This window comes from Chelonoidis abingdonii, chromosome 2 (genome assembly GCF_003597395.2).
Source record: "Chelonoidis abingdonii isolate Lonesome George chromosome 2, CheloAbing_2.0, whole genome shotgun sequence".
In the NCBI taxonomy this organism is placed as follows: Eukaryota; Metazoa; Chordata; order Testudines; family Testudinidae; genus Chelonoidis; species Chelonoidis abingdonii.
The window spans coordinates 123,120,466-123,145,813 of NC_133770.1; the positions used below are offsets into that span (position 1 = coordinate 123,120,466).

At 45.0% G+C, this 25,348-nt stretch overlaps 1 protein-coding gene across 2 annotated transcripts in view; it reads left to right on the forward strand.

The window, feature by feature from the left end:
* Positions 1-25,348, forward strand: part of LOC116821627 (dynein axonemal heavy chain 5-like) — a 295,723-nt gene that overhangs the window by 219,856 nt on the left and 50,519 nt on the right. For both annotated transcript variants that reach the window (XM_075062654.1, XM_075062655.1), the window contains 7 exons: positions 552-707; positions 961-1,143; positions 7,087-7,257; positions 8,223-8,601; positions 9,343-9,614; positions 14,264-14,428; positions 20,562-20,829. In XM_075062654.1, coding sequence (XP_074918755.1) covers positions 552-707; positions 961-1,143; positions 7,087-7,257; positions 8,223-8,601; positions 9,343-9,614; positions 14,264-14,428; positions 20,562-20,829 — 1,594 coding nt within the window. The remainder of the gene's footprint in view (positions 1-551; positions 708-960; positions 1,144-7,086; positions 7,258-8,222; positions 8,602-9,342; positions 9,615-14,263; positions 14,429-20,561; positions 20,830-25,348) is intronic.

The following is a 25,348-nucleotide window of genomic DNA, read 5'->3' on the forward strand; positions in this document are numbered from 1 at the left end:
GGCTGATGAGGAACACTATTATACTTTCATCCAAAGACTGAAAAAGACTTGCACACAATTTAAGAATGATAAATAAAGCATGATCAAACCATTTGGTATTCAAAGATTTGATCTTGTGAAGTGCTGAGCTCCTGTTGAAGTCAATGGCAACTGAAGGTTCTCAACACCTCTCAGGAGGCATTCAGTACCTCACAATATCTGCTCCCACCCCATCCTCCACTGAAACACTTCTCTGCCTCACATGGGTGTTGTGAGGATAAAGTCATGAATGTTTGTTTATGAGGTACACAGGCACTATAGTGATGGGAGCCAGGTAAAGCAAGCAAATAAAATTGATAACAATGAGGGAAAAGCAAAGAGCCAGATCTTCCTCTCATTCAAGTCAATGGAAAAACTTCCATTAATTTAAATGGGAGCAGGAGTAGGCCTAAACATTGTGGTGATATGTGTGGTTCTCTCACTGTGAATTGAATGTTTAAAAATTATGATTGGTTTTATGTTGATCACTGTATAGAGCAAAACTATATTTTATTATAAGCAAATCTCCATAGGTTACATCTCTGAACCACAAATACTTCAGGAGTCACCTAGAAGACTGTCTTTCCCTAGGAAGACCTTTGTTAATAGAAGATGTTGGAGAAGAACTTGATCCTGCTCTGGATAACATTTTGGAAAAAAATTTCATAAAATCTGGCTCAACTCATAAAGTAAGATGAATTTTGAACATGAATATAAAAACAGTGGCATAGATACCTGATATCAGCTGGTGACTTGACATCGTAGTGATTGCACCTTTGAAATGTTTAGACAGGCAGACAGCCAACACTTATTTAAATAAATAAAAAAAATCAGAACAATTTGGATAAATTAAGAGGGGATCATCTTTCATTGGAAGAAACAACTGTTTGTTGGAAAGTCAACTGTTAAAAAATGAAAAATATATTTATATTTTATTTTCAGGTAAAAGTAGGTGACAAGGAGGTAGATGTAATGAAGGGATTTACCCTTTATATAACAACTAAATTGGCTAATCCTGCCTACACTCCAGAAATCAGTGCAAAAATGGCTGTGATTGATTTTACTGTTACCATGAAAGGCTTGGAAGATCAGCTCCTTGGCCGTGTCATTCTCACTGAAAAACAGGTAAATGCTGATCTTTGGGTTAGCAACATTTGAACTTGTATAAAAGAGAGGGTTTACTGGGTATTTGCAGTTTTAGTCAACTTGTGACAATTCAGGGTGCATCTCAGAATGGTGAGAAGTTGTGTCACCGCCTGCCCTGTAACTCTGGGTGCCTTAGATGCTCTGCTGCTGTGGCTCACAGCCTGGACACCAAGAGCCAGCAGACAACCATGTGGTTCCCTGAGTGTCTGTGTAGTGTGCAGCCATGGTTCAGTGTTCTGATCCCAGCAGCCTGCCTACAGCACAAGAGCTCCCCTGTGGTCTCCACCAACCTGAGTTACTGCTTGCAGCATGACCCCCAACACACTCCCAGTCGCAAATTTTCTCCAAACTGTCTGCCCTGAAGTGTCCAGCTCCCTCCTGGAAGACTCAGAGAAACAATAAGTTTCATTGCTCCTTTAAAGGGACAAAAGTACAGGTTAACAATCACTTCAATTCAAATACAACATGGGGTTGATTTAGAATAAAAGTAAAACAAGCTTATGAACAAAAGGACATAGGTTAAGTGATACCAAGTAGAAGGGATTGTAGGTACAAACCAACAAAAGTAAAAATACTCTAATGTTTAAAACCTAACTTTACAAGCTACAGTCTTTGCTCAAGGTAGTTTTCTTAACAATCTTTTTCTTCCCAGACATGGCTGACTTTCTCTTAGTCAAGACCTTCCACTGACATACACAATGCTAGTTTCCCTTGTCTTCCTAGGTGATAGATCTTTGCCTATGCAGATTTTTCACTTATATTCAGATCTCAGAGACTTCAACCGTCTTGGCTGAAAGCCTCATCTTTCTCAGCTTGCAAAAGCTCTGGCCCCTTGTGTCTGTCTAGTGATGGATGCCAAGAAGCTTCTCTCCCCTTATATCTTTCCTAACTCACTGTATTGTCCCTGGACTCTGGATGACCTTATGCTATTCTTTCCTTCTTGTGGACTTCCCATTCCCCTGCTGATTTATATGTAAATTGGGCTTCCATTGTTTTTGGTCACACCTGGCTTAATTGCTTTGGAAACGGGTAGAAAGCTGCCTTCCCTCCTATCTGGGAGAAAACCTGTTTCTCCCTTCGTTGTCACAGACTTTAAAGCATAGTACAAGTGAGTATTCATAATTTCTCATATAGTGTTAATGCATATGTTTTACAATGGTACTAATCACCAGTGTGTCAATGGCTTTCCTAATGGACCTTACTTGATGCACCTGCATAAAACAGTAATAATGTATACAATCAGTTGATTCAATTACTTATCATTTGACGTTCAGACCCTCACAAGAGGCTGCTTTGTTTACCTTTTATGTAACTATGCCTTCATTGTGTCTGCCTCATGACCAGGCTGGCCAGACAAAAATATACATTCCTTTGGCAAGCAATGCATAAGCCCAGTCTGCCCTAGACAAACACATTTTAAGAACGCAATACTAGCACAGGTCTGTAACACTTAGTACATACCTTGTACATACATCATGCAAGAATATTAATGATCAGTAAGCTATTTTTTCTACTGCTATATTACATGCCAACTTTTGGTTATATATCATGGCAACAGTGTGTTAGGTGTACTGAGCTGACAAGAGTTGCTGACAGAGTAGTGAACAATCAATTGACCTCTGTGTCATACTTGTTTTGCATAAAAAATGGGCTATACCTGGAACCAGCTAGAGCGAATGGCCCAGGATAGAGGACTCTGGAGATCTGTGGTTGGCGGCCCATACCCCGATTGGGGTGATGGGCATGAGTGAGTGAGTGATAACTCTGAAAGAACTCAAAGACTGAGTACAAAACATTGAGTGAAAGTGTAAGTTTTATTGGGCTTACTTTCACATAGGAGAGAAAGGGATGGGGGGAAGGAGCTGAGAAGGAGAGAGAAAATGTTAATAAAAATAAAGATGTGGAGTACCATACATAAATCATCCACTTGAACCAGCCTGGTTTTGAGGCAGTTCCTTGTTCAGATATGTAGCACAGGCTTCCTGTTCAACTAGAAAAATATTTTCATAAATCAGAATGTTTAAAAATTGAGTTTGTTGCATTAAAAAGGGTCCCTGAACTTAAATCAGTTTTGTGAACCCAAGACCTGTCTCTAGTGTTTGAGGAAATCTAGCATGGGATTTTCAGAAGTGCTCATCTGTGGTCTGACTCTGTGCCTGTTGAAACTCCTGTTGATTTAATTGGGAACAGAGTTAGGCTAAGTGCCTTTGAAAATCCTATTGCTAGTATTTTGCAGTGCCTTACTCCCTCACATCATCCCTGTGAAGTTTTGCAGCTTCATTTCTTTCCTTCTTAGACCTTTTCTATTCATCTCTGCCTTACCCCTTCATGGTTTAATTGACTACTTGCTGGAAAGTTTAGTGGTCAATGCCTTGCTAACTGGGGCTGCAAAATATCTGTTTAGTATTAGCACTTCCCATTGCTTTAGGATGCAGTTGTGAAATGATAAACATTTATTAAACCTCTCCCCTTTTAGCAGAGATAAAATAGTTAAGGTACCTGTCCCTCCTCTCTCAAGAAGAGATTAATGTTGTGCCACAGAAACTCAAAACCAAGGGAGTTCTGATAATGATAAATTAGTTCAAAGAAAAGACAGGGCTGTATCAGCGAAACTGAAAAGCAGACCTCCTGATATAAACAGGAAGGCCAAATACATAACTGCTGACCTTCAGCAACAGATTAAAAATGAAAGAAAGAGCCCTGACATTCTTAAAGGGCTGCTACAGGAATCAATAAAACATATAACCAGTGGAGGGTGTATTCTTCTCATCTTAAAAAAAAAAGTGTTGCTGAAACCACTTGGGTGATGATAATTATAGAAGCACCCTGTTGCACCATAATAGTGAAGGTGCTGCCACTACTTCTATTCTAAACTGCTATTTTCTGATATTATAAATGCAGCCATAAAAATTCTCTGCAGGCAGAAACCCAGCATTTAGGGGCAAATGGGGGAAAATTCTTTAACCGTTTTTTAAAGATATACATTAAAGTATTAAATATGGCATGAATAGTGTATGAAATTGAATTTAAAGGTATGTTTAAAGATAAACACATGTTTAAATACTCTGCTGAATTAGGGCCTGTGACAGAGTGCTGAGAGATGGAGTTTGAGCCAGTACTCTGGGCACTATTGGCAGCAATTAGGTTCCCCTGGAGAAGGCCTAATTGGTCAGGGGGTGTCTGGTTACTAGGCAAGACTGGGGCAAGGAAGTTGATGAGCTAATTAGTCTATTAACAGGCAAGTGGTTTAAAAAGAGCACAGGAAGGAAGTGCTGGATGGGGAGGTCTGGCCTGGCCCAGCCCAGCCCAGGTAAAGAGAGACCTCTGCAGGGGGAGATCTCTTCTCTCTGGGAAAAGGGGATGATGGTCATATGATACTGTAAATAGAATTGCTGCATGGGACCATAAGGGGATAGTACTTGATATAACACAAATAAAATATGCAGCAGTGGTGGTTACAAACCGAAGGTGTTAGAGCCATTTGTGCAGGAAGAAGGGAGCAAAGAGTTACAAGCCCTGTCACAGGGCCCTACTCTATAATTCACATTTTAGAGCTAACCCCTGCCCTGTGCTGTATTGGTATGAAAGGTTGAAGGGGAAATGGGGAGAATTTAAAGTCAAAATGAAATGCATGTGTAACCCTTCTGCCCCTCTGAGTTGGCAGCAACAAGGGCCAGGTTCAGTATCCAGGGGTTCCGTTTCAATAACACCATGCATAACCGGCTCGAGCCCCCACCCAGTGACCTGGGACACTTACATACCACACCCTCCTGGGCACCTCTAGGAGGCAATACTTCCCCTCTCGCAAGCACGGAGTCTGAGTGTAGCGAAATCTTTTTAATAAAGGAAGGAATCAATGCGGCATCCCATTGGAGAAACACCACAAACAGAGTTATAACACAAACCATAACCACCCCCCCAAGTACATTTAGCAATGTCCTTTTCCCCTTATGGTCTTAAGTCCAATCACTCCAAAGTCCAACAACCCAAAAGTCTCTGGTCAATGCCACCCCAGAATTCAAGAGTCTATCTGTAGAGGTCCCTCCCCCCAGCCTGGGTGAAAGGGGCACCTTACGTGGTCCAGGGCCAACTGCCCTGCCTCTCCGTGGGTTCTGCTTCCGCCTTCTCCACGAACTGCTCCGCCTTACCAGCCGCTCCACTCTGCTCCTCCGGCCGTCCTCACAAACTGCTCCGCTCCACCAGCTGCCTCGTGAGCTGCTCCAGTTGTCCCAGCAAACTGCTCGGCTCCGCTCGCTCTGTAGGCTGCTACACACGCCCCACAGCTACTCCGCTCTGCCAGCTGCTCCACTCCACCAGCTGTCCTGTGGTCCGCTCCTGCCATCCCCATAAACTGCTCCACTCCGCCAGCTGCTCTGTTCCACAGTATAGCTTCAGGCTCCCCCACTAGTTAGCACAGTACTCAGTGCTCCCAGCTCAGTAATTTCAGCTCTTTTGTGATTTCAGCTCTTAGTGATCTCAGCACATAGTAGGGGAGCCCAGTGCTAGTGCACCATTAGCCCAAAGTGAGTTCAGCTCAGCAACCTGTATCTAGAGTCTTAAGGGAAAAAAAAATCAACTCTGACATTCCACAGTGGAGAGAGGAGGGGGTGCAACTGGTGCTTCTAGCTCCACAAGGAGCCTGCACCACCAGGCACAAATACCTGTCCCCAACCTCTCTCTCTTCACAGGGTTTTGGAACCCATGTCCCTTGTCTAGCAAGTACCACCCAACTGAGGTTGAGTCATTTCTGTCACAAAGCAGTCCCACAGCTCGGCAGTCTGGGATGGGGTAGGCATGCCTATGCAAATATTTGAGATTTCACATTCTGGACATTCTTTCCACACTTCCCATAATTCACCACCAGATGTCAGGGTACAGCTCATCCTGACTCTGCTTACACATGCTTGAGCTTGATTCAGTTATTTGTAACTTTCTAAGGTATCATGGCTATATGATATGAATGAAAAGCAACAGATGACAGTTTTCCAAAGTGAAAGATTTCCAATGTTTGGGAAGAATTTGGGGAGAATTCCTTACCCATTGACATTCAGAACAGCAGCTCCGTTGTCTCAGTAACACGACATATTGAAATGAATGAAGATAGATTGTCAGGAGTTATGGATATAGATAAACCAATCATTTTTTTAAAAAATACCAATTTTACAATAAAAGGTTTAGTCTGTTGGCTAAATAAACTGAAAGTTCAAAAGAGGCATAGCATCCTCCCTGCAGAGGATGGGTCAAGAGGGTCTTCCAGCAGCTGGGCCCACAGGCCCTTCATGGCCATACCCAGCACTCCATCTATGCAAAGGGACTCCAGAGCTGGCCACTTACGTCATCTTTGGCTCTCTGTTATGCCACTAGAGCAGCACAAATCAGATTGAGTGGGCTGAAGATCTACTCTGTTGTCCGTCTTCCTTGTAGAACTATTATAGAAATGTCACATTGTACAAATGTTCGCCACTAGAGCATCTCTTGCTTTATAAGTTGAGAGAAAGTTTGTACTTTGCTAAACCAAAGAATAATAGAAATTAGAAATGGAAAAGGTCATCTCTCCAGTTCCCCCACCTATGCAAGATTAGTCCGTGCACTACATTTTCTAGTCCTTTGTCCAGTCTAATTTTAACTATCCAAAACAATGTGTCTTTGACCACAGCTTCATAGACCTTACTATGTCTGGAAATTTACTGTCAGGAAATTTTCTTGATACTCAGCCTAAAATTTCATTAGTCCATATGCTCCATTACTCAAATTATGACAGTATGTGCATACATCCCATTTTACGTACATTTTTGTGTCTTAAAGAAACAGTAGAAAAATTCCCATTCTTTCTGTCATGCATGAAATCATGCATTTTCTGCACGGGTATGTCATCTTTCCTGTGAATAAACTTTATAAAGATTCTAATATTTTCTTCTGCAGGAACTGGAGGCAGAAAGAGTCAAGCTGATGGAAGAAGTGACATCTAACAAGAGGAAAATGCAGGATCTTGAAGACAGTCTTCTCTTCCGTTTAACCAGCACAGAAGGGTCTCTGGTTGAAGATGAATCTCTGATAGAAGTCCTAAGAATCACTAACACAACTGCAGAAGAGGTGACTTTTGAATAAATTGGGGATATATTTTGTTATTTAAATACTGTCTGACTAGACTTGCCTCTTTGCTGTTGTTCCGCAATTTATAATACTACATGTCTGACTGCATAACAAATAAATAATATAATTAGGCCTGACAGGATTCAGTTTTAATGGCTAAAGATCAGTAAACACAAGCTTCAGCAGACGCACTCAGATCAGGGGAAAAACATCAATTGATAAAAGTTGACACAAGTGCAGCCTCTCTCCTTCCCTCCCAGCACCTTGTGCCTGCAGGGATCGGGTGTCACCAGCCCTGTAGCAGAGTGCAGGGAGCCCAGACCTGCTCACTCGCTCCTATGAGAGCTGAGCTACAGAGGGCTCACTGCCTGGCACCCAGGGCTGCTGACACACAATTCCTGGAAGCATAAGGTGTGTTGGGTGGGGGCGGAGGGAGGAAGGCTTTGGTCCTGGCAGGGCAAAGAAGAGATCCCCAGCCAGGACTGCAATGAGGAGGAAGAGAAGCACGAGCCCACGGCAGTATTCTTCAGCAGTTGGAGTGGCCTCCCCTGTGGCTGGAGGCTCCTCCTCATCCTCTTCTTCCTGGCAATACTGGAGCAGCACAAATCAGCTCTGCCCAGCTAGGATCACAGCCTCCCACTGACAGCTGTGAGGATCAGGTGTCAGCAGTCTCAGAGCAGCACAGGGAGCCCTCTGCAAGCCTGCCTTGCATCCTCTATAGAAAATACAAGTCTGTCAGGGTACATTTTTATAAAATAATGCCTAGTAGGCCCAAGCAATATCATAGCACACTGTGATTGTGTAAATACATATGAAGACACAGTGCCTGCCTTGAAGCTCTTACAATGAAAAGTAAAATTTAAATGCAAATACTGTTATCCTAATCAATACCTTTCTTTCTATATTTGCTGTATAAATCACAAGTGACACAACATAATCTACATGGTCTTTCAATTTATTTTAAGGTGAGTGAAAAGTTACATGTTGCAGCAGAGACAGAGGTGAAAATCAACACCGCACGTGAAGAATATCGTCCAGTTGCTTGTCGTGGCAGCATCCTTTATTTCCTAATTGTGGAAATGAGCTTGGTAAATGTAATGTACCAGACATCCTTACGGCAATTCCTTGGCATTTTTGATCTATCGGTGGAAAGATCAGTGAAATCTCAGATCACAGCCAAACGAGTAGCCAACATAATTGAGCATCTCACCTATGAAGTATACAAGTACACTGTGCGAGGGCTATATGAAAATCACAAGTTCCTCTTCACACTGCTCATGGCACTGAAAATTGACTTGCAGGCCAAGAAAATTTCTCACAATGAGTTTCAGACACTCATCAAAGGTAGATTCTTGTAATATGTTCCTATTTAAATATATCCATGAGTTGTCAAACCAGCATTCTGCAATATTTATACTACTGATATTTTGTGCCTTCCAGTGTCAATGGATCTCAGTGTCCATTAGTTAAGAATTCGATGGTGGTGACATTAAGCTACCGGCCTCGGTAGGGTGGTGGTGTAAACAGTTACTGTGCCTTCTGGCGTGCAGGAAGAGCATGAGCATTGTGTTGCCCTTGACAAGGATCCAGCATGTGCTTCCTCATTCTAGGCCAGGTTTTCTGGCCTTGGTGGAGGAGGAGGAGATTGTTCTTTGATGCTGTCTCCTTCTGCTCTGGGGGCTTTCATGCAGCACCCTATTTGGTAGACAATTATTCCTACTTTGCAGATAAGAAAATGAATCATGGAGAAATTAAGATACCAGCCCTGTGGACTGCTGAGAGCCTTTAACTTCCACCCTTCAGGAGGCATTGTGCACTTCAGAGCCATGCCCTAAAAGCCCAGATGTCTTGCCTCTTCCTCCTGCATGTTAATACAAAACCACCTTTTCTCTCTTTCATTTTGTGGACTTCGGGTTATACACAATCCTTCTGAATTAATGAAGTTTTGCAATGCAGTTTTGGGCATCCAAATTTCTGTTTGCAAATTCCATTAAATTTCTTACCAGTAACAGTTAAGTACTTTGTGACTCATAATTTTTGGCTTAAATGATGTATGCTTTCTTCACAATGCTTTTCATCTTGCAGGAGGTGCAAGTTTGGATCTGAACTCTGTACAACCAAAACCAAAGAAGTGGATCCTTGACATGACATGGCTCAATCTTGTACAGTTATCTAATCTGTACCCTTTTAACCAGCTTCTGGGGCAAGTTACAAGGAATGAAAAAGCCTGGAAAGCCTGGTTTGATAAAGAAGCACCTGAAGAAGCTCCTCTTCCTGATGGATATGACAGTTTAGTGGATACATTCCGTAAACTGCTCCTTATCCGTAGCTGGTGCCCTGATCATACCATTGCTCAGGTGAGGAGGAGAAATTTAATGTGCGGTATAAGCCATAAGCTAGCATTCTTGGTACAAGTTTCTTTGGTTTTGCCACAAAATATATGGCAGTGTGAACGTGTGGGACCAGGACTCGACCCTCTCTGAGGGGCGGAGGGGAGCCACACCGGCTCACTACACGTTCTCTGGCTGGGCAGGCCCCCTGGCCCTGGTCCTGGGGCAACAAACACAGAGTCAAAGGGGCTCAGGCCCTCTTGCTTCAGGGCTGAGCAATGATACAGTCTAAAGGGACCCAGCCCTAAGTTCGGGCAGGGCACCAAACGCAGGGTCACAGAGCTTAGGCCCTTTTGGCTCAGGGCTGAGCAAAGCACGGGGTTTAGAAAGCTCAAGCCCTCTGGTTCAGGGCTGAGCAGTGGTACAGTCTAAAGGGGCCCAGTCCTAAATTCAGGTGGGGCACCAAACGCAGGGTCACAGAGGTCAGGCCTTTTTGGCTCAGGGCTGAGCAAAGCACACAGTCTATAAGCCTAGGCCTGTAGGCCTGGGCACCGGGGAGAGGGGGAGACTGCCACCCGTAAGTGGGGTGGCAGAGGGACGCAGGCCCACCCACTCCACTGCGTCCCAGCCCAGGGCCCTAACAGCGGCAGACGGTCCGAGCTGCGTCAGTGGGGATCCTGCCTGCAACACACTGACATAGGTTCGAATATCGTTGCAGCCTGACTGGGGTTGGCTGCCCCCGGGCTACTTCCGACCTCCCCTTCTGGGCCTACCTGGTCTGGTCACCCCCCCCGGGAAGTCCAGCAGCATGGGCTCCTTGCGGCCAGGGCTGGGTGTCAGGTCCGGTAGTTCCTCAGGGAAGTCCGGGCTGGCTTGCTTCGGTGGTTCCTCTGGGTAACAGCAGGGCCGGGGAGGCTCCAGCGACTCCTCCAGGTAGTAGGCACGGGGAAGCTCTAGCAGTTTCCCCAGGTAGCGGGCGCAGGGAAGCTCTGGCCAGTCAGGGCGGTTGCCCTGGGCCCTAGAGGGTTCCGAGTCTTGAGCTCCCTGCGGCAGGTCTGCTCCCGGCAGCGGCTGGGCTCCAACTGAGCTCTGACGGCCGGCTTTTGTAATTCCAGGTCGCCGCCTGACCCTCTGAGAGGCGGGTTCACTGCTCCTTAGCCCTGCCCACTCAGGCTTCTGGCTGGGCGCTCCCTCTCCTGGACAGGAGGGGAGCCACACCGACTCGCTACAGGCAGAAATCCAATTGCCCATTCTAAATGTTTGGAAATATGTTACGGATACTTATGTAGCTGGTTATAACAAATTAAAAAGGTATATGCAATATGTTAATTAATTTGTTAGAGATATTATATTGTTTTATGTGCCAGGAAGGGTTACCGGTTTTCTACAGTAGCACAGCTATACAGTATAGTCCTGACATTTTTACAGCTTGTGTTTCTTCACATAAGAAGACAGTCTCATTTCTTCATGTAATTAGCAGAAAGAGAACAATTCAGTTTGAATCTCTGAAAGGCACATTGCAAATATAGAACAGGCCAACACGAAACAATTTTTCTTGTTTTTTAATTGCCAGAAAACTGATACATCTGTTATTTGTACAGCTCTAATCACGTCCCTTCCACTCTCACTCCAAAGTCTATGCCTGTAGCCAGACTAAAGAGTAGCATCTCACTTCTCCTCTCTCATCTATTATTATTCCAATTCTTACAGATAAATTGTGGAGTAGCGCCCCTTCTTCATCTAGAGGACAACATTTTTTTCAGAGATCATTCCTCAAATAATACCACCAAGTTTGTACCCCCTTTTTATCTCTATTTGCCCAGCATGTCATAGCACACCACATGGAGTATGCAAAGGCCAAGAGGTGATCTATGTATGTAGGAGGAGCCTGAAAAGGGGAGCTCTATATACCACAGTTGCTCCCGCCCATGGTCCCTCATTCTGTCAGGGGAAGAAATTCTGAGTCTGGATGGCTTATTGAGGCCTTTGTGTCGACCAAGACTCCTCCAGAGACAAGTCAACAAATGTGTGTCCATCCTCTTCAGCATTTGAAACTTAGCAGGTGGATCCTCATTGATCAGAGATTCTTTAGGGGGTAAATCCCCTGGCCCAGTCCACCAGAAAAAAAGGTCCATGGTTCCCTCTTGTATTCTCAAGTGTGTAACTGAATCACCTGGCAAAGAGTCTGGCATTCTTTCCAAATCTTCTTCCTTCCATGAGGAGGATCTGGGAGCATTTCCCTCCATTTTCTGGCCAATGGCAGAGTGGAAGGTGAGAGGTCCAGGCTGTAATCAAGTCAGCAAGAAGAAGTTCTAGGATTTCCACTCCTAGAAGGGATGACCATCACTGCATCTTCCATGACGACAAGGTCCTTTTTGCATACTGCAGAAACATTTGTTACAAAGACAAACTCTTTATTCCATGTATCATAGAAGAGTATTCTTCCTTTGTAAGAAAGAGCACGGCACATGCTAGATGTGAGAGGAACAGTTAAAATATACCTTTGTGGAACTGAACAATTCAGAAAAAATACCCCTATTCACTTCCTTTCTCCCTATATTCTGGAGTCTGAATTTTCTAAATCTCCCAATGCCAGCTGGATAAACTGCATTACCAAAGTCTATAGAGCTTTGGATAAACCAATTCTAAAAGGGTTCAGAGTCTGCCTAATATGCTCACTAAGTCACATATCTTGGACCAGGAGAGAGGTCATGATCTGTAATGAAAAATTTAGTTCCCTGTCAGCCCAGTCACACCAAAGATAAGTCCTTCCAGGTGCTTCTGAAATGGGACTGTCATAAATAGATAGCTAAGGGTTAATGTTTTTTACCTGTAAAGGGTTAACAAAGAGAACCAAACACTTGACCAGAGGACCAATCAGGAAACTGGATTTTTTCAAAACTCAGGGAGGGAATGTTGGGTCTGTGTCTTTTGTCTATCTCTCAGCTACGAGAGGAATCTTCTATCTTCAAGCTCTAATCTTCAGTTTCAAAGTTGTGAGTACAAAGGTAGAAAAAACAATAGGCGTGTGTGGCAAATTGCCGGTACTGTTTCTCTGGGTCTCGCGCTTTCTCTTCTCTGGGGTAGGTTCAGGGCGATATTGCTTGCCTCTGAACCAGTTCTTAATCACTCCCCTAGTGCCCGGGAGGAGGGGAGTGGAGAGGGAGGGACCTGGGCCGCCCTCTACTCCAGGTCCCACCCAGGGGCCCTGGGTTGTGGTGAACCACTTGACTAGCGGTTTCTTCCCCTGGGTTAACTTCTCTCTCATACCCGTCAGCTTGTGAAGGGGCTTCTCGCCTCTCTTCTAAGCAAGCCTGGTGCCCCTTACCTAGGGTTTCTGTTGGGCTCCCAATCCACCGCAGCACTCCTCCAAACCTTCTATTTCTCTCTGGACAAACTCTTCTCTTCTGCAATCTGCACTCTGCTCCAATCAACCTTTCTCCTTCAACTACCACCCCTGTCTGACTGAAGCAGGGGTTTATATCCATGACTGGAGTCAGGTGCTCTAAGTGGAGTCAGGTGCTCTAAGTGGAGTCAGGTGCTCTAATTGGCCACAGCTTGTTCTAGTTAATCTAAAGCAAACCTTCCTCCCTTGGCAGGGATAAGGCCCCCTGCTAACACTCTTATGCTGCCCTCTGGCCATGCTGTATCACAGCTGTTATAGTTTTTGTTGTATTTACATGTGTGTAGTTTGCTGGAATGTTTAAATTGTATCTCTTTTGAATAAGGCTGTTTATTCATTTTTTCTTTAACAATTGATCCTGTATTATTGTCATCTTGATACAGAGAATATTTTGATGTCTTTTTTCTTTTTTTTATATAAAGCTTTCTTTTTAAAACCTGTTTGAGTTTTTCTCTGGTTAAGGCTAAGGAAGAAAGGAGGGGGAAGGTAAATTGCCGTCTCTGTTTTGCATTCAAGGAGTTAAGTACAGATTGCCAGGATAACCCAGGGAGGGGAGCTGGGGATGAGATAAAGAGGAAACAAGGGAGGGGGTTTACTTCCCTTTGTGGTAAGAACTTCAGGGCTTCTGAGTCTTGGGGTCTCCCAGAGAAGGTTTTGGGAGACCAGAGAGGGAGCCAAGTCCTGGAAATCACTTGGCTGGTGGCAGCGAGATCAGATCTAAGCTGGTAATTAAGCTTAGAAAGGTTCATGCTAGCTTCTCAGTTTATGAACGCTAAGGTTCAAATCTGAGCAAGAAGTTATGATAGGGACTCTTCAGGATTCACATATATAGTTACTACACTTGAAGAGGCATTACAGTCCAAAAGTTTGTTTTATATCCCAATCAGAATTTACTCTTTCAAGTTAGCTTTGGAAGTACTCATGTAAAATGAGGACAGAGGGGCATGGGTAAGGCTCAAAGCTTTATGGATAAAATCTGAGCTGCTTCCAGTGTTTACAGGAGAGGTGCTGCCCACGTGTCTTGGACTGGGAATAGGTCAGTCCCAGAAAGCACAGCATCAGGTAAGATATTTTCTATTTAAAGCTGTAATAATTTTCAATTTAACTTAAAATAAACTCTGATCTAGCGCCTCCATCCGGTCCACCAGGGCTATTTTTGAATGGTTCCTCAGTTTCCATGGTAGTAGACACTGGGTTTGTGTGACACACATTGCTATAGGTGAAGGTGTGCAAGTAAGGTTATTTAATGTGTATTTGGAAATGTTTGTTGCAGGCGCGGCACTACATTGCAGAATCTCTCAGTGTGAAATATGCAGAAGGATTTATTCTTGATATGGAAGCAATGTGGATTGAAAGTGACTGTCGAACACCCTTGACTTGCTTTTTATCTATGGGATCTGATCCCACTGAAAATATAGAGCGTCTTGCAAAATCAAAGGTATTTTAAATCGCGTTTAGTAGAGCTGCGTGAGCAGTGGTAAAAATTATTGATGGATATTTTATTGAATTAGAAATTGAATTTTGATTTGCAGTGAGCTGACCCCCTTTTGTCACTTTTCACATGCATTCATATGAGCACACTTTGGTTCATGCCTGTGTTCTTGGGAAATGGATTTTGGGTCTGTGAGAAAAATGCAAATATTAGATTTCTACTTTTCCCAGTCAGTTTGTACAAAGAGGCAGCTATTTCTGTGGCAGTGATCACCCTGAAATGTCTAGTTGTAACAAAAAAGCAGTGCTGGTGGTGTATAGTGTTATCTTTTGTTTATTGTATGAACTGATGGCAGTTACAGTTGGAAATAGAACAATATTTAATTAATCCAGCAGGTGAACAGATTTGTGAAAATGTTCCTCAGAAACCTGGCCGATGCCCTGATGTGGAGGGTGTTTTGGGAAACCAGACCCGCCCTTCTTAACTAGAACTGTACATACATACACACACACACATGCCACAGTTACCAATTCATTTATGTCAGTGACTGCAGTGAATGATGAAAGACAAAAGTAAACTGGAGACCATAACATTCAATACATTTGCTTGGTAGATACATGAAAAATTGCTTACCAACAGCACAGCATCATTGGAAAGGATCCCAAGTATTTATGGTTCAAAATGTAGATATAAACATGAATTTACCCAGATGAAATTTTCGCCTGAATAATGGATCCCCATATGCTGCCTGCCTATGAGGATGTATATGAGACTCTGGCCAAAATTTTCAAATAAAGATGCATAATATTATAAACATTGAGTAAGAGTGGCCTGATACTCAAAGATCTGAGCACCCGTAAATCACATTAACTTCATTCAAACCTGTGGGTGCTTAGCACCTTTGAAATTCAGGCCACTGTTACTTAGGTGCCTAAATATGATATAAATTTAAGGGTCTAGCTTTAGGAACACAAGTTGGATTACTCTGGGCATGATCCCCATCCCAAAGAATTTACAGTCTAGGAAGCCAACTCACAATTGCTGGATGCGGAAGGGAGGCAGATGGAGTGAGCAGGGGATATGGCATCCATCTTCTTAGTTCCAATTTTTTATTTTTAAATAAAGGTTGTGAACACACCCCTGGGACAGGGACTAGAATCTTTATCTTTGTTGGAAGCAGTGCATTTGAAGGGGTAACTTGAAAGAGACAATCTCAAAATTAAAAGCAAAATAAAACCCAGACCTTTTAGTGTCGATCTTCAAACTACCACTCTTGTCCTAGGGATCAGAAGAAGACCCTCTTCCTTGAACTCATAAAGATTCTTACTGCGATCTGATGGGGTATGACATTTTGGGGATCACCCAGACCAGAAAGGGGTTCTGCTGCCTGCTGCTCAGTTTCTTTATTCTGTGCAGCTTTGGTCCAGACCTCTGACACCAGTATCCTGCCCACAAGCACAAGATCTCACCCTGGCTTCTACCAGCCTAGTTATTCCCTGCAGGATGACACTAACAGGCCGTCCAGGCCAGAGTCTCCCTAAATCCGTCCTCCCCATGCTATTAACTACGAGACACTCGGACTTTACCCCACAGGTTCACAACCCCAGCAGGTGTGAAACCAGCTTCCCAGACATAAGCTCCACTGAGTTTGCACACCAGAGACCTGCTTGGGGTAGAAATAAACAAAAGGTTTATGTAATAGAAAAGCCACAGGTTCAAAGATGAATTAGAAAGGGAGAGCAAAGTTGTACAAGTTACATAGAAAATAAACATAAATGTGCATCCTCAGGCATTACATTTCCATATTAGATAAAATCCCTTTTCTAATTCATTCCCTCTTCTACCTATTGCCTTTGAACAGTTTCCCAGCATACCCCTTAGGCATAGGGAGCATCCAGTGTTTCATGGACAACATCCACCAAGTCACTGTCCTTCAGTTTCTGGATGCCTTTAATTTCAAACCCCTTCCATTTTAAAAAGGTTCACGATATTTTTTTCTTTGGGCATGGCGACTCTCAGTTGGGGAAATTCTAGCTGGGATGTCTGTGTCTTTCCAGTAACTTGAATGGCCCATCATTTGTCTTTTCCTAGGTGTTTGGAGCTAGTCTCAACTGGCTATGGAGGCAACCCCTCCCTGCCTGCCTCTTCTCCACTCTGACGAGTGAGGTGGAACGGCACCACAGATTGGGATTACAGATGTCCATATACACAAATACATAAATTCATAACCACAGCCTGTCTAAATATCTCATAATGACCACTAAGTTTATAACATTACATGCTTTCATAAAAGACCTTGCTCAACATATTTTTATAGCACACATTGTATACAATCAGTTGATTCAACTGCTTATTTTTGGGGGTTCAAGCCTCATGTTCTCCCCTGTCTGGACCTTGATTGTCACAAGAGGGGTCTTGCAGGTGTTGATTTTTTTCAATATAAGGATAGGTACTCTCGGCTTGTGATTCCATCGCCTACCATTTTGTGATACTTGTGATTCCATCGCCTACCATTTTGCCAATGACAGCCTCATTCCATCCTGCCTTGCTGCCAGTATTGGCAGATATGGACTTAAAATACTGCATCTGAGCAGCTCTCCTGTTAACATAGCACTGTCTACACAGGGGGTTAAGATTGTTATAACTATGTTGCTTAGAGGTGTTACCGAAATATTGGGTTTGCTTAGTTGAGAGCCAATTAACAGCCTGACAGGGATAAGGAAAAAATGCTTTATTCTGCAGAAAAAGGAGAGCCTGTACCTTGGTACAAAAGACTGTTTTATGCAGATTTTACAAACCTTTTATACACATTCAGACAAAGACCCTTGCGTGTTAATACATGATTGGTAAGTGTAAAATTTTATGTTTTTGTTATTTGGGTAGTACTGACTGGTTTGGAGCAGGATTTTCCTGCCTTGAGGCAGAGGAAAAGAGAGAGTGCAAAAATTTAGGCTACTGTGTTTATGAGCAGTACTCACCTCCCTCCCCCTGCCCCACTGGCTGCTTGTAATTTATTAAGGGGGGTTAGCCAGCTTTTACAGGGGTGTGGATTTTTCACATGTAGTTATATTGACATAGGTCTGTAGTACTGACCTAGCCTCAGTCTCTGCTGTAGTCATTTAGATAGAGGAAGACTAGACATTAAGACCTGGCTACACGAAGGTGAGAGATCATCCTCCTGCCTCCTCAACCCCTATCCCAGGGACACGGACTCAGTGGTGAGGCTGCACCTGACCCTGACACAGCCCAAGGCCTGGGTCTGCCCCAGAAACACCATGGGACCCTGCCTCTATGTGCCAGGTGCACCAGGTGTGGGGCAGGCAGGCTGAACCAGGCAGGATACAAGTGTGGAGGGGCTCGGTGTGGGGGATCCAGGTGTGGGGTGAAAGGATTTTGTATGGGACAATCTGGGCTCAGGCAGCTCAGTGGGAGGTCTAGATGTGGGGGGCATCTGGATGCACAGAGGCTGGTTGGGGCTCAGCGGAGGGGTCTGGATGTGAGAGTTTCTGCAGGGCGGTCTGGGTGCTGGGGGAGTGGGGCTTGGTGGGGTGGGGGTCAGTGAAGCTAATTGGGGGTCTGTGGCATGGGGATCTGGGTGTGGGGAACTCAGGGGAGTGCAGGGAGGTGGGGTTCAGGGCAGGTGTTTGAGTGCAAGGAGCTCAGTGGGGGGTCGTCTGGGTGTAGGGGTTGGGATCTGGAGGCAGGGGGGCTCCACATGCAGAGGTTGAGGCTCAATGAGGTGGGGTTTGGGTATGGAGAGCTAGGGGGTTCTGGGTGTACGGGGTGAGGCTTGAGAGGGGAGGGTGTCCAGGTATGTGAGGTCCAGACGTATGGGGTTTGGGTGGATGAGGGAGCAGCTCCTCTATAGTGAGCCCTCCCCTGCAGCTGAGAAGCGATGGGGGCAGGAAGCATGGGAGGATGCTGAGCTTCCTGCAGCTTGGGGAGGTTTCTGGGAGTGGGTCAGACCCACCCCCAGCCACTCCTTTCAGGGGAAGAGAAAGTCCTGTCTGCTTCTGCCTCCAACCCAGCTGGGACTAGCAACTGAGCCCAGCTCAGGGTCGGAGCCACAGTCTGGGGAGTCCCCAGCCCTGTGGTGATCTACCTCTCCACTGGCTGCTCCCGGTTCCTGAAATGATATACCTGAGCAGCTAGGGAGTGGTGCGTGACTGCTCTTGCAGCTTCCCTTTATTTCCTTGTCAGAAGTAATTTTTCTGTAGGGAAGCAGAGAAATCTTCAGGGAACATGAATTCCTTACATGCTCAGTGGCACAGAATTCCCCCAGGAGTAAAACTGCAGAAGATTGCACTTGCAGAGGTTCTTTCTAATTGCCTCAGGGTAGCAGGGTTGCTCCCACATTAATGACAGGAGGTTTGGCCCCTCCATAAATCCTGGAGGCAAGGACATCCATGCACAGAGCTTAGCTTCTTATCTTGAGCCACACTTTCCTTTCCTATGTTTTCTCCCCAGATAGCTCCAGATTAAACTAAGTCAATACTGTCATACAGTAAACATCCCAATAACCAGGTCAACATACAGTATTCATAAATCACTACAGAGCTGCTCCAAATCCATCACACCTCCTGAAGATTTTCCACAGCATAAAGGGGTGTGACATACCCTTAGGGTACAACTTAGGCTGCAAGACTGATGAGTCCCCTTAAACTCTGCAGCCTGGGCTGTCTCTCACAATGCTATTCTAGTGACAAACAGCAAACCCTTCCAGCTCAGTGATCAAGCAGCCATCAATATGTAGAGGCACATGTCCAGCTGAATTGCATGAATGCTCTCTAAGCCACTCATGAATTGTACGCAGGGAGATCCCAGCCCCCATGTCTTGCACCCCAATGATGTCCTGTCTTACACTGCTCAAGACCTTCTCTTGAACAAGGGAAGCTCGTTAATTAGTTCACCACAGGAAAGTGGACATGCACCAGCCTTTGTAATCTGAGCAGATTCCCCAGTCACGTTAGACAAACTGGTAAGGACAAAACATTAAAATAAGCGTATTAACTACAGAAAGATACATTTTTAGTGATGGTAAGTGCTAGGCACAGAGGTCTAAGTTGGTTACATAAGAAATAAAAATAGACTCACAGTCTAAATTCTAACTTTAACAGACTGCTCAAGATTTGACTCAAATAGCTTTTCTTAGCTCACTGGGTGTTCCAGGCACTTTACAGTTCTTAATGCACAGGCTGAATTTCCTTCCCAGCCTGGGACCAATCTCCCCAGTTCAAAGTCTTTGTCTTCCAAACGATCTTCCAGGTGTTGAGAAGAGGGAGAAGCGAGGCTAAGGGGTGATGTCCTTGACCCTCATTTATACTCTCTCTCCAGGTGCTAGAAAGATCTTTGCTGTGACGTGGAGGGGATGTAGCCCCCACTGTGTATATGCCCTCTATGAGAGGGTGGGATTCTTCTTGATGGGCCATCAACACGTCTGGCTGGACCTGATGTAAATCTGTCTTGTCAGTATAGTTGCTCCTCTGTTGCCACTGAAAGGCTGGCTGTGGGTGTTTCCCACCTAGCACATATTTCAGTAACAAACATATAGCAATGTTTCCTAACTTCACATACAATGTTAGTACCTGCAATTCAACAGGATATTAATGTTCAACACATCAAGACTTTTTAAATTAGCACTCATAAGGCATACTCTGTACAAACCATATATTATATCACAGTGGTGAATATGGGGGTTCCAGGGTGCTATTTTGAAGTACAGCATGTCACAAGGGGAAAACAATAAGCTACTACACACCCCGCCCACAGTAATGTGTGGTACTTTAACTGGAAGGGTACGGGGGCATCCAGCAGAAAACTGCTAGTTACATCCTATCCACTTTGCACACAGAAAGGTTTCCACAGAGTTGTGGGGAAGGGAAGTGCTGCAAAGATGGGTGTTTCGTGGAGCCTGCTGCAACCATGTTCATAGAAGTAGCGTCCTCTTAGCTTGTGGGGGAGGAGAACAGCATAGGGGCCTGTTCAGAACCTAGATCTTCAGAGGTATCAGCTTTAGTGCAGCAGCCTAGATTACCCCCTTACATTTCATTTCTTTGTCTGTTAAGTTCCGTAAGCCCCTGTGGTGCTGTAAAAATAATCATTTCTAAGAGATTACAAGATATGTACTTTTTTCTTACAGAATACTCCTTGTCGTGCCATTTCAATGGGTCAGGGCCAGGAGATCCATGCAAGGCGCTTATTAAATCAGTGTATGCAAGATGGAGGATGGCTCCTTCTGCAGAACTGCCACCTGGGCTTGGATTTCCTTGATGAATTATTGGACACCATCATAACAACAGAGTCTATGAACGAGGGTTTCAGGACGTGGATTACTACAGAGGTCCATTCAAAATTTCCTATTAATCTTTTGCAGTCATCGATCAAATTTACTAATGAACCACCTCAAGGTAAAAAAAATCATTCTGACAAGTTGCTGCTTTTACTGATTACTGTATGTTGCTCTATGTTCTCCCTGTTCCTCAGTTAACTAAATGCAACCCTGTGTGAATCAATTTAATTATTCAAGAAGCATTAAACTGTTTTTGTGAAGATTTTCATTGTTCATTTTGTAACACAGACTATTGGTGATCTTGTTGTTTCAATATATAATAAATTGTGAAGAATATTAGGCAAAATCTGCAAGCTTAAGTGTTAAAAATTGATGCCTAAGTGTAGATTTTGGAGCCTAAATAAGTGGCTTGAATGTCAACAGAAGCTGTGGTGCTCAGCACTTTTGCAATCAGGCTATGTACATAGATGCTTAAAAATAAATTTAGGTGCCTAACATTAGACATCCAAAACTACGAGCATTTTCAGTAATATACAGATGCTGTTTCTCATAATGAAATATTTTCCAATGAATGGATGGCTATAGATTTGAGGCTTGTTACAAAATTAGTATCTTGGTGGAAACACAGATCGTAAGTATTTACCACCAGTTAGTCCTGGGATATTTAAGTTTCCAGGGTATTTATGTTCACTATAATTTACCCTCCTGATTTAGAATGGTGTTTTCATTAGAGAACAAAATTATGTTCCTGTTTATAGAAATCTTTATGGTAAGTTAGAACCCCTCCCTGCTCTGAACTGAAATATACATATTGAGCCGGATTGTTTCCACATAGATACATACAAGAAGGGTTCCTGCATCCATGGATCTTCCTTCCCTGCCTGGAAAGGGGCTTCAACCTCTCCACAACAGTGTTCCCCTCCTCACACCCTGTGGAGGCTCTGTGTGGTTCAGGGTCTCCTGAGGGAAGAGGTTGTATTCAGGGAGGCAGGGGAAGAGTCAGCAGGAAAGGGCTAGCAGGACAGACATCATCCCCCACTCTAGCCCCCAAAGATAACACTGACAAATTAACAAAGCCCCAGGCTTCATTCACTTTTCTGCAGATTCTACCCAGGGTTTGTAGGAGCTGCTGTGGCTGGGGCTAGTTCTTGGAAGCGCGGGTCCAAAGCCGCCATGCTGACTGGAATCTGGGTGTCACAGGAGGACCAGTGGCCAGAGCTGCTGCAGGGCCACATGTTAACGCCAGTGGTTTTTACCTTTTGGGGGGACAGACAATTTGGGGCGATCATCACCACGGAGGTAACGTGAGAGGGGGCAACCTGGCCCACAGCATCTCATCCAAATTTATTCTGTTCCTGGGGTTTGGCTGTATTGGTACAAATAATAACAATAAAATCATAAACTTCAAGGTGAACTTTTTCCCTAAGCTTGGCTGTCACTGGAGTTTTCCTGCCATAGATCCAGGTTTCCTCTACCCAAAGAGTCGCTTGCCCCTTCCTTACATGGAAGTAGGAGTTAATAAGCCACACCTGCCAGACTGAGTCACCTCAGTAGTAATCTGTCGTCATCTCCCTGCTGGGTCCCAACCCTGACTAATAGGAAGCACTCTACGTTTGTTGTAGGAGATGATATTATTCTTAAATATGCATTTTTCTGTTTGTCTTTCTGTGCTAAGAACGAGGGACTGATTTATGCTGAAAGATTGAAAGAGATTTTTATATACAAATGTTCACATGTCAAAACAGGAATTTTCACAAGAATGTGTGAATTTGATGGGCTAATGTTTGTCACTGAATCTGAGTTTTCTTGCCAAAACTGGTGACACTGAACTCTGTAACAAATCTCAAATTTCTTTATACAGTAACTCCTCACTTAACATTGTAGTTATGTTCCTGAAAAATGCAACTTTAAGTGAAACAATGTTAAATGAATCCAATTTTCCCATAAGATTTAATGTAAATGCGGGGGGAGGGGTTAGGTTCCAAGGAAATTTGGGGGGGGGCAGACAAAAGGCATTGTGTACTGTACAGTCCGGTACTGTACTGTGGTGGGGAGGTGCCCTGGCTTACCCCTGGGGCTCAGGGCTGGGCGTGCAGGGTCTGGGAGGGAGTCAGGGTGTGGGAGGGTGCTTAGGGTGGGGGTGCGGGGTGCAGGAGGGTGCTCAGAGTGCAGGTGCGGGGTCTGGGAGGGAGTTAGGATGTGGGAGGGCGCTCAGTGTGGGGTGCAGGGTCTGGGAGAGACTTAGGGTGCGGTAGGGCGCTCAGGGTGGGGGTGTGGGAGGAGGCTCAGGGTTGGGGCAGGCAGGAGGTGCAGAGCACTTACCTGGGGCAGCTCCTGTTTGGTGCAGGGTGTGTGCAGGTGGCTCTGCACAGGGGCGGCTCCAGGCCCCAGCACGCCAAGCACGTGCTTGGGGCGGCAAGCCACGGAGGGCGCTCTGCGGCACCACAAGAGCGGCAGGCAGGTTGCCTTCAGCGGCTTGCCTGCAAAGGGTCCACCGGTCCTGCGGCTTCGGAGGACTTCCCGCAGGCAAGCCGCCGAAGGCAGCCTGCCTGCCGTGCTTGGGGCAGCAAAATGCCTAGAGCCGCCCCTGGCTCTGCACAGCGTGGCACCACCCCCATGGCCACGATTCTGGGAGCTGTGATTCTGGGAGCGCCCCCCTTCCAGCAGGTAGGGCCACCCGGAATGCAGGAGCTTTAGGAGGAGCAGGGACAGCCTGAGAGAAGCGGCACTTTGAAAGGGAAAGCGCCGCTTCTCTCCAGCTGGGCAGCTGCCCCTGCTGCTCCTGAGTCCTCCGGCCTGTGCTCGCAGGGCTGCATTCCAAAAAGGGCGTTAGAGCTGCAGGCCAGGGCCCCTTAGCCCAGAGCCCTGCAGCCCCTAAAGCCCCTGCATTCCGAGTGGCCCTGCCTGCCGGGGTTGTGGGGGGTGGGGGGCTTCCCAGCTTCTTCCCTCTCTCCCTCCCTCCCTCCCAGAAAGTCCTAAGCACTGCCAAACAGAGAAACTTGTGCAATGCTCCCTTGTAAAGTCAGCCAAATGACGTTATAAGGGAGCATTGCACAACTTTAAATGAGTATGTTCCCTAATGGAGCAGCAACGTAACTTCGAAACGTTAAGCAGGAGGACGGTAAGTGAGGAGTTACTGTATTTGTCTCAAGGCAACAGTTACCATTTTCACACACACCTTTTTTTGCCTACAAAAATATCACCTTGTCTTCAGAAAACACAAATTAATACATAAATTGAAGGCTAACTCTCTCCCTTCTCATAAATTTTGGCAACTTTTAATATAATTTTACTTTGGTACATAAGTGCTGGAACATTTTATATAGTGTGGGTGCTGAAAGCCATTGAACAAAACTAACCCCTATATATAATGGAAACCACTTCAAGCCAGGGAGTGCTGCCACACCTCCGGCACCCCTACTTCCAGAACCTATGCTTTGGTGTAGATTTTTTTTACACTGCTGTACTTGGCAATTCCATTATCTCTAACTTCCTTCGTGCTGAAAAAGACACTGGCACAAATTAACCAAGCAAAGGGAAAGAGCAGAGAGGAACAGTGCAGCTGCTAGGGAAGGTGAATATCTCCTGAATGTATGTATAGAGAATCAGAATGAGAATGAGGATTCTTTTTGGCATCATCACATCATATGTCACATGGATGTTTTCCTTCCCAGTGTACATACAATGATTATTGTTAGTTTTGTTTTGCAGATCAGTTTGTTTCCATGGTTCATTTACATGTGGCTAAGAGAATATGAAGTGTAGAGGTGTGCATGCAGCATATGAAATCCTCTAGGACTTTTCCTTCCACTGTTGCTATTGAGTTCCTGCTTTTTACCAAATTCACAGAAAACGTGCCATTAAGCCATAGTGAAGATCTCGAGAGAGCTGCCTGTTGTAGCCTATTTGCTATGGTGAATTTTTTCAGCATTACATCCCTTTTCAAACCTCAGCTTCTCACTCAGGGCCAGACTCTGCCTTTCAGACCAAGGCATGCCTGGAGGCAGTGCAGAGGCTTATCACTGGAATGAGCCTTTCTTAAGCCATGGTCATGCTTTGTCTATGAGTGGATTGCATCACAGGGGCACTAACAGGAGGCAGTCCCTATGCTCAGGAGAGTGCAGGAGTGGCAACCGTGGGTGATCTGTGCGCTGGAGGCAAGTTGAGGAAAGACTATTTATGCCTTCTCCTCTTCACGCACATGTGCAACAGCCAACTACAGTCTGGCTCTTGGTGTTTTAGGGACAAAGTCAGTCCTCTGTTGAAAGACGTGCAGGAAGGGGAACAGAGTTTTGTCAGCCATGTGTGGGTACCCAACAGCATTTTGCTAGCACAGGAAAGGATCTTTCAGGGGAGTGCACAAGAGGCTTATCCTTTAGTGTTCCTTTAAAGAAGCCACTTGCCTAATGCCTGCTGCTGGGATAAGATGGGAAAGGAGCTGACCAGACCGTCAGTGGCAGGAAGTGGTTGTCAAACCTAGGCTTATTTGAGTGCTAGATTGCAATGCTGTCTTGCAATTATCTAGTCCTTTGTCTTCAACTACCATAGCAATGTGCAATAGTTTGCCTTTCATTTGTATGTAGGTGTTGCAGCTTGTTTCAATTATTGAAGTCAGTGGGAGCTTGAGAATATGTATC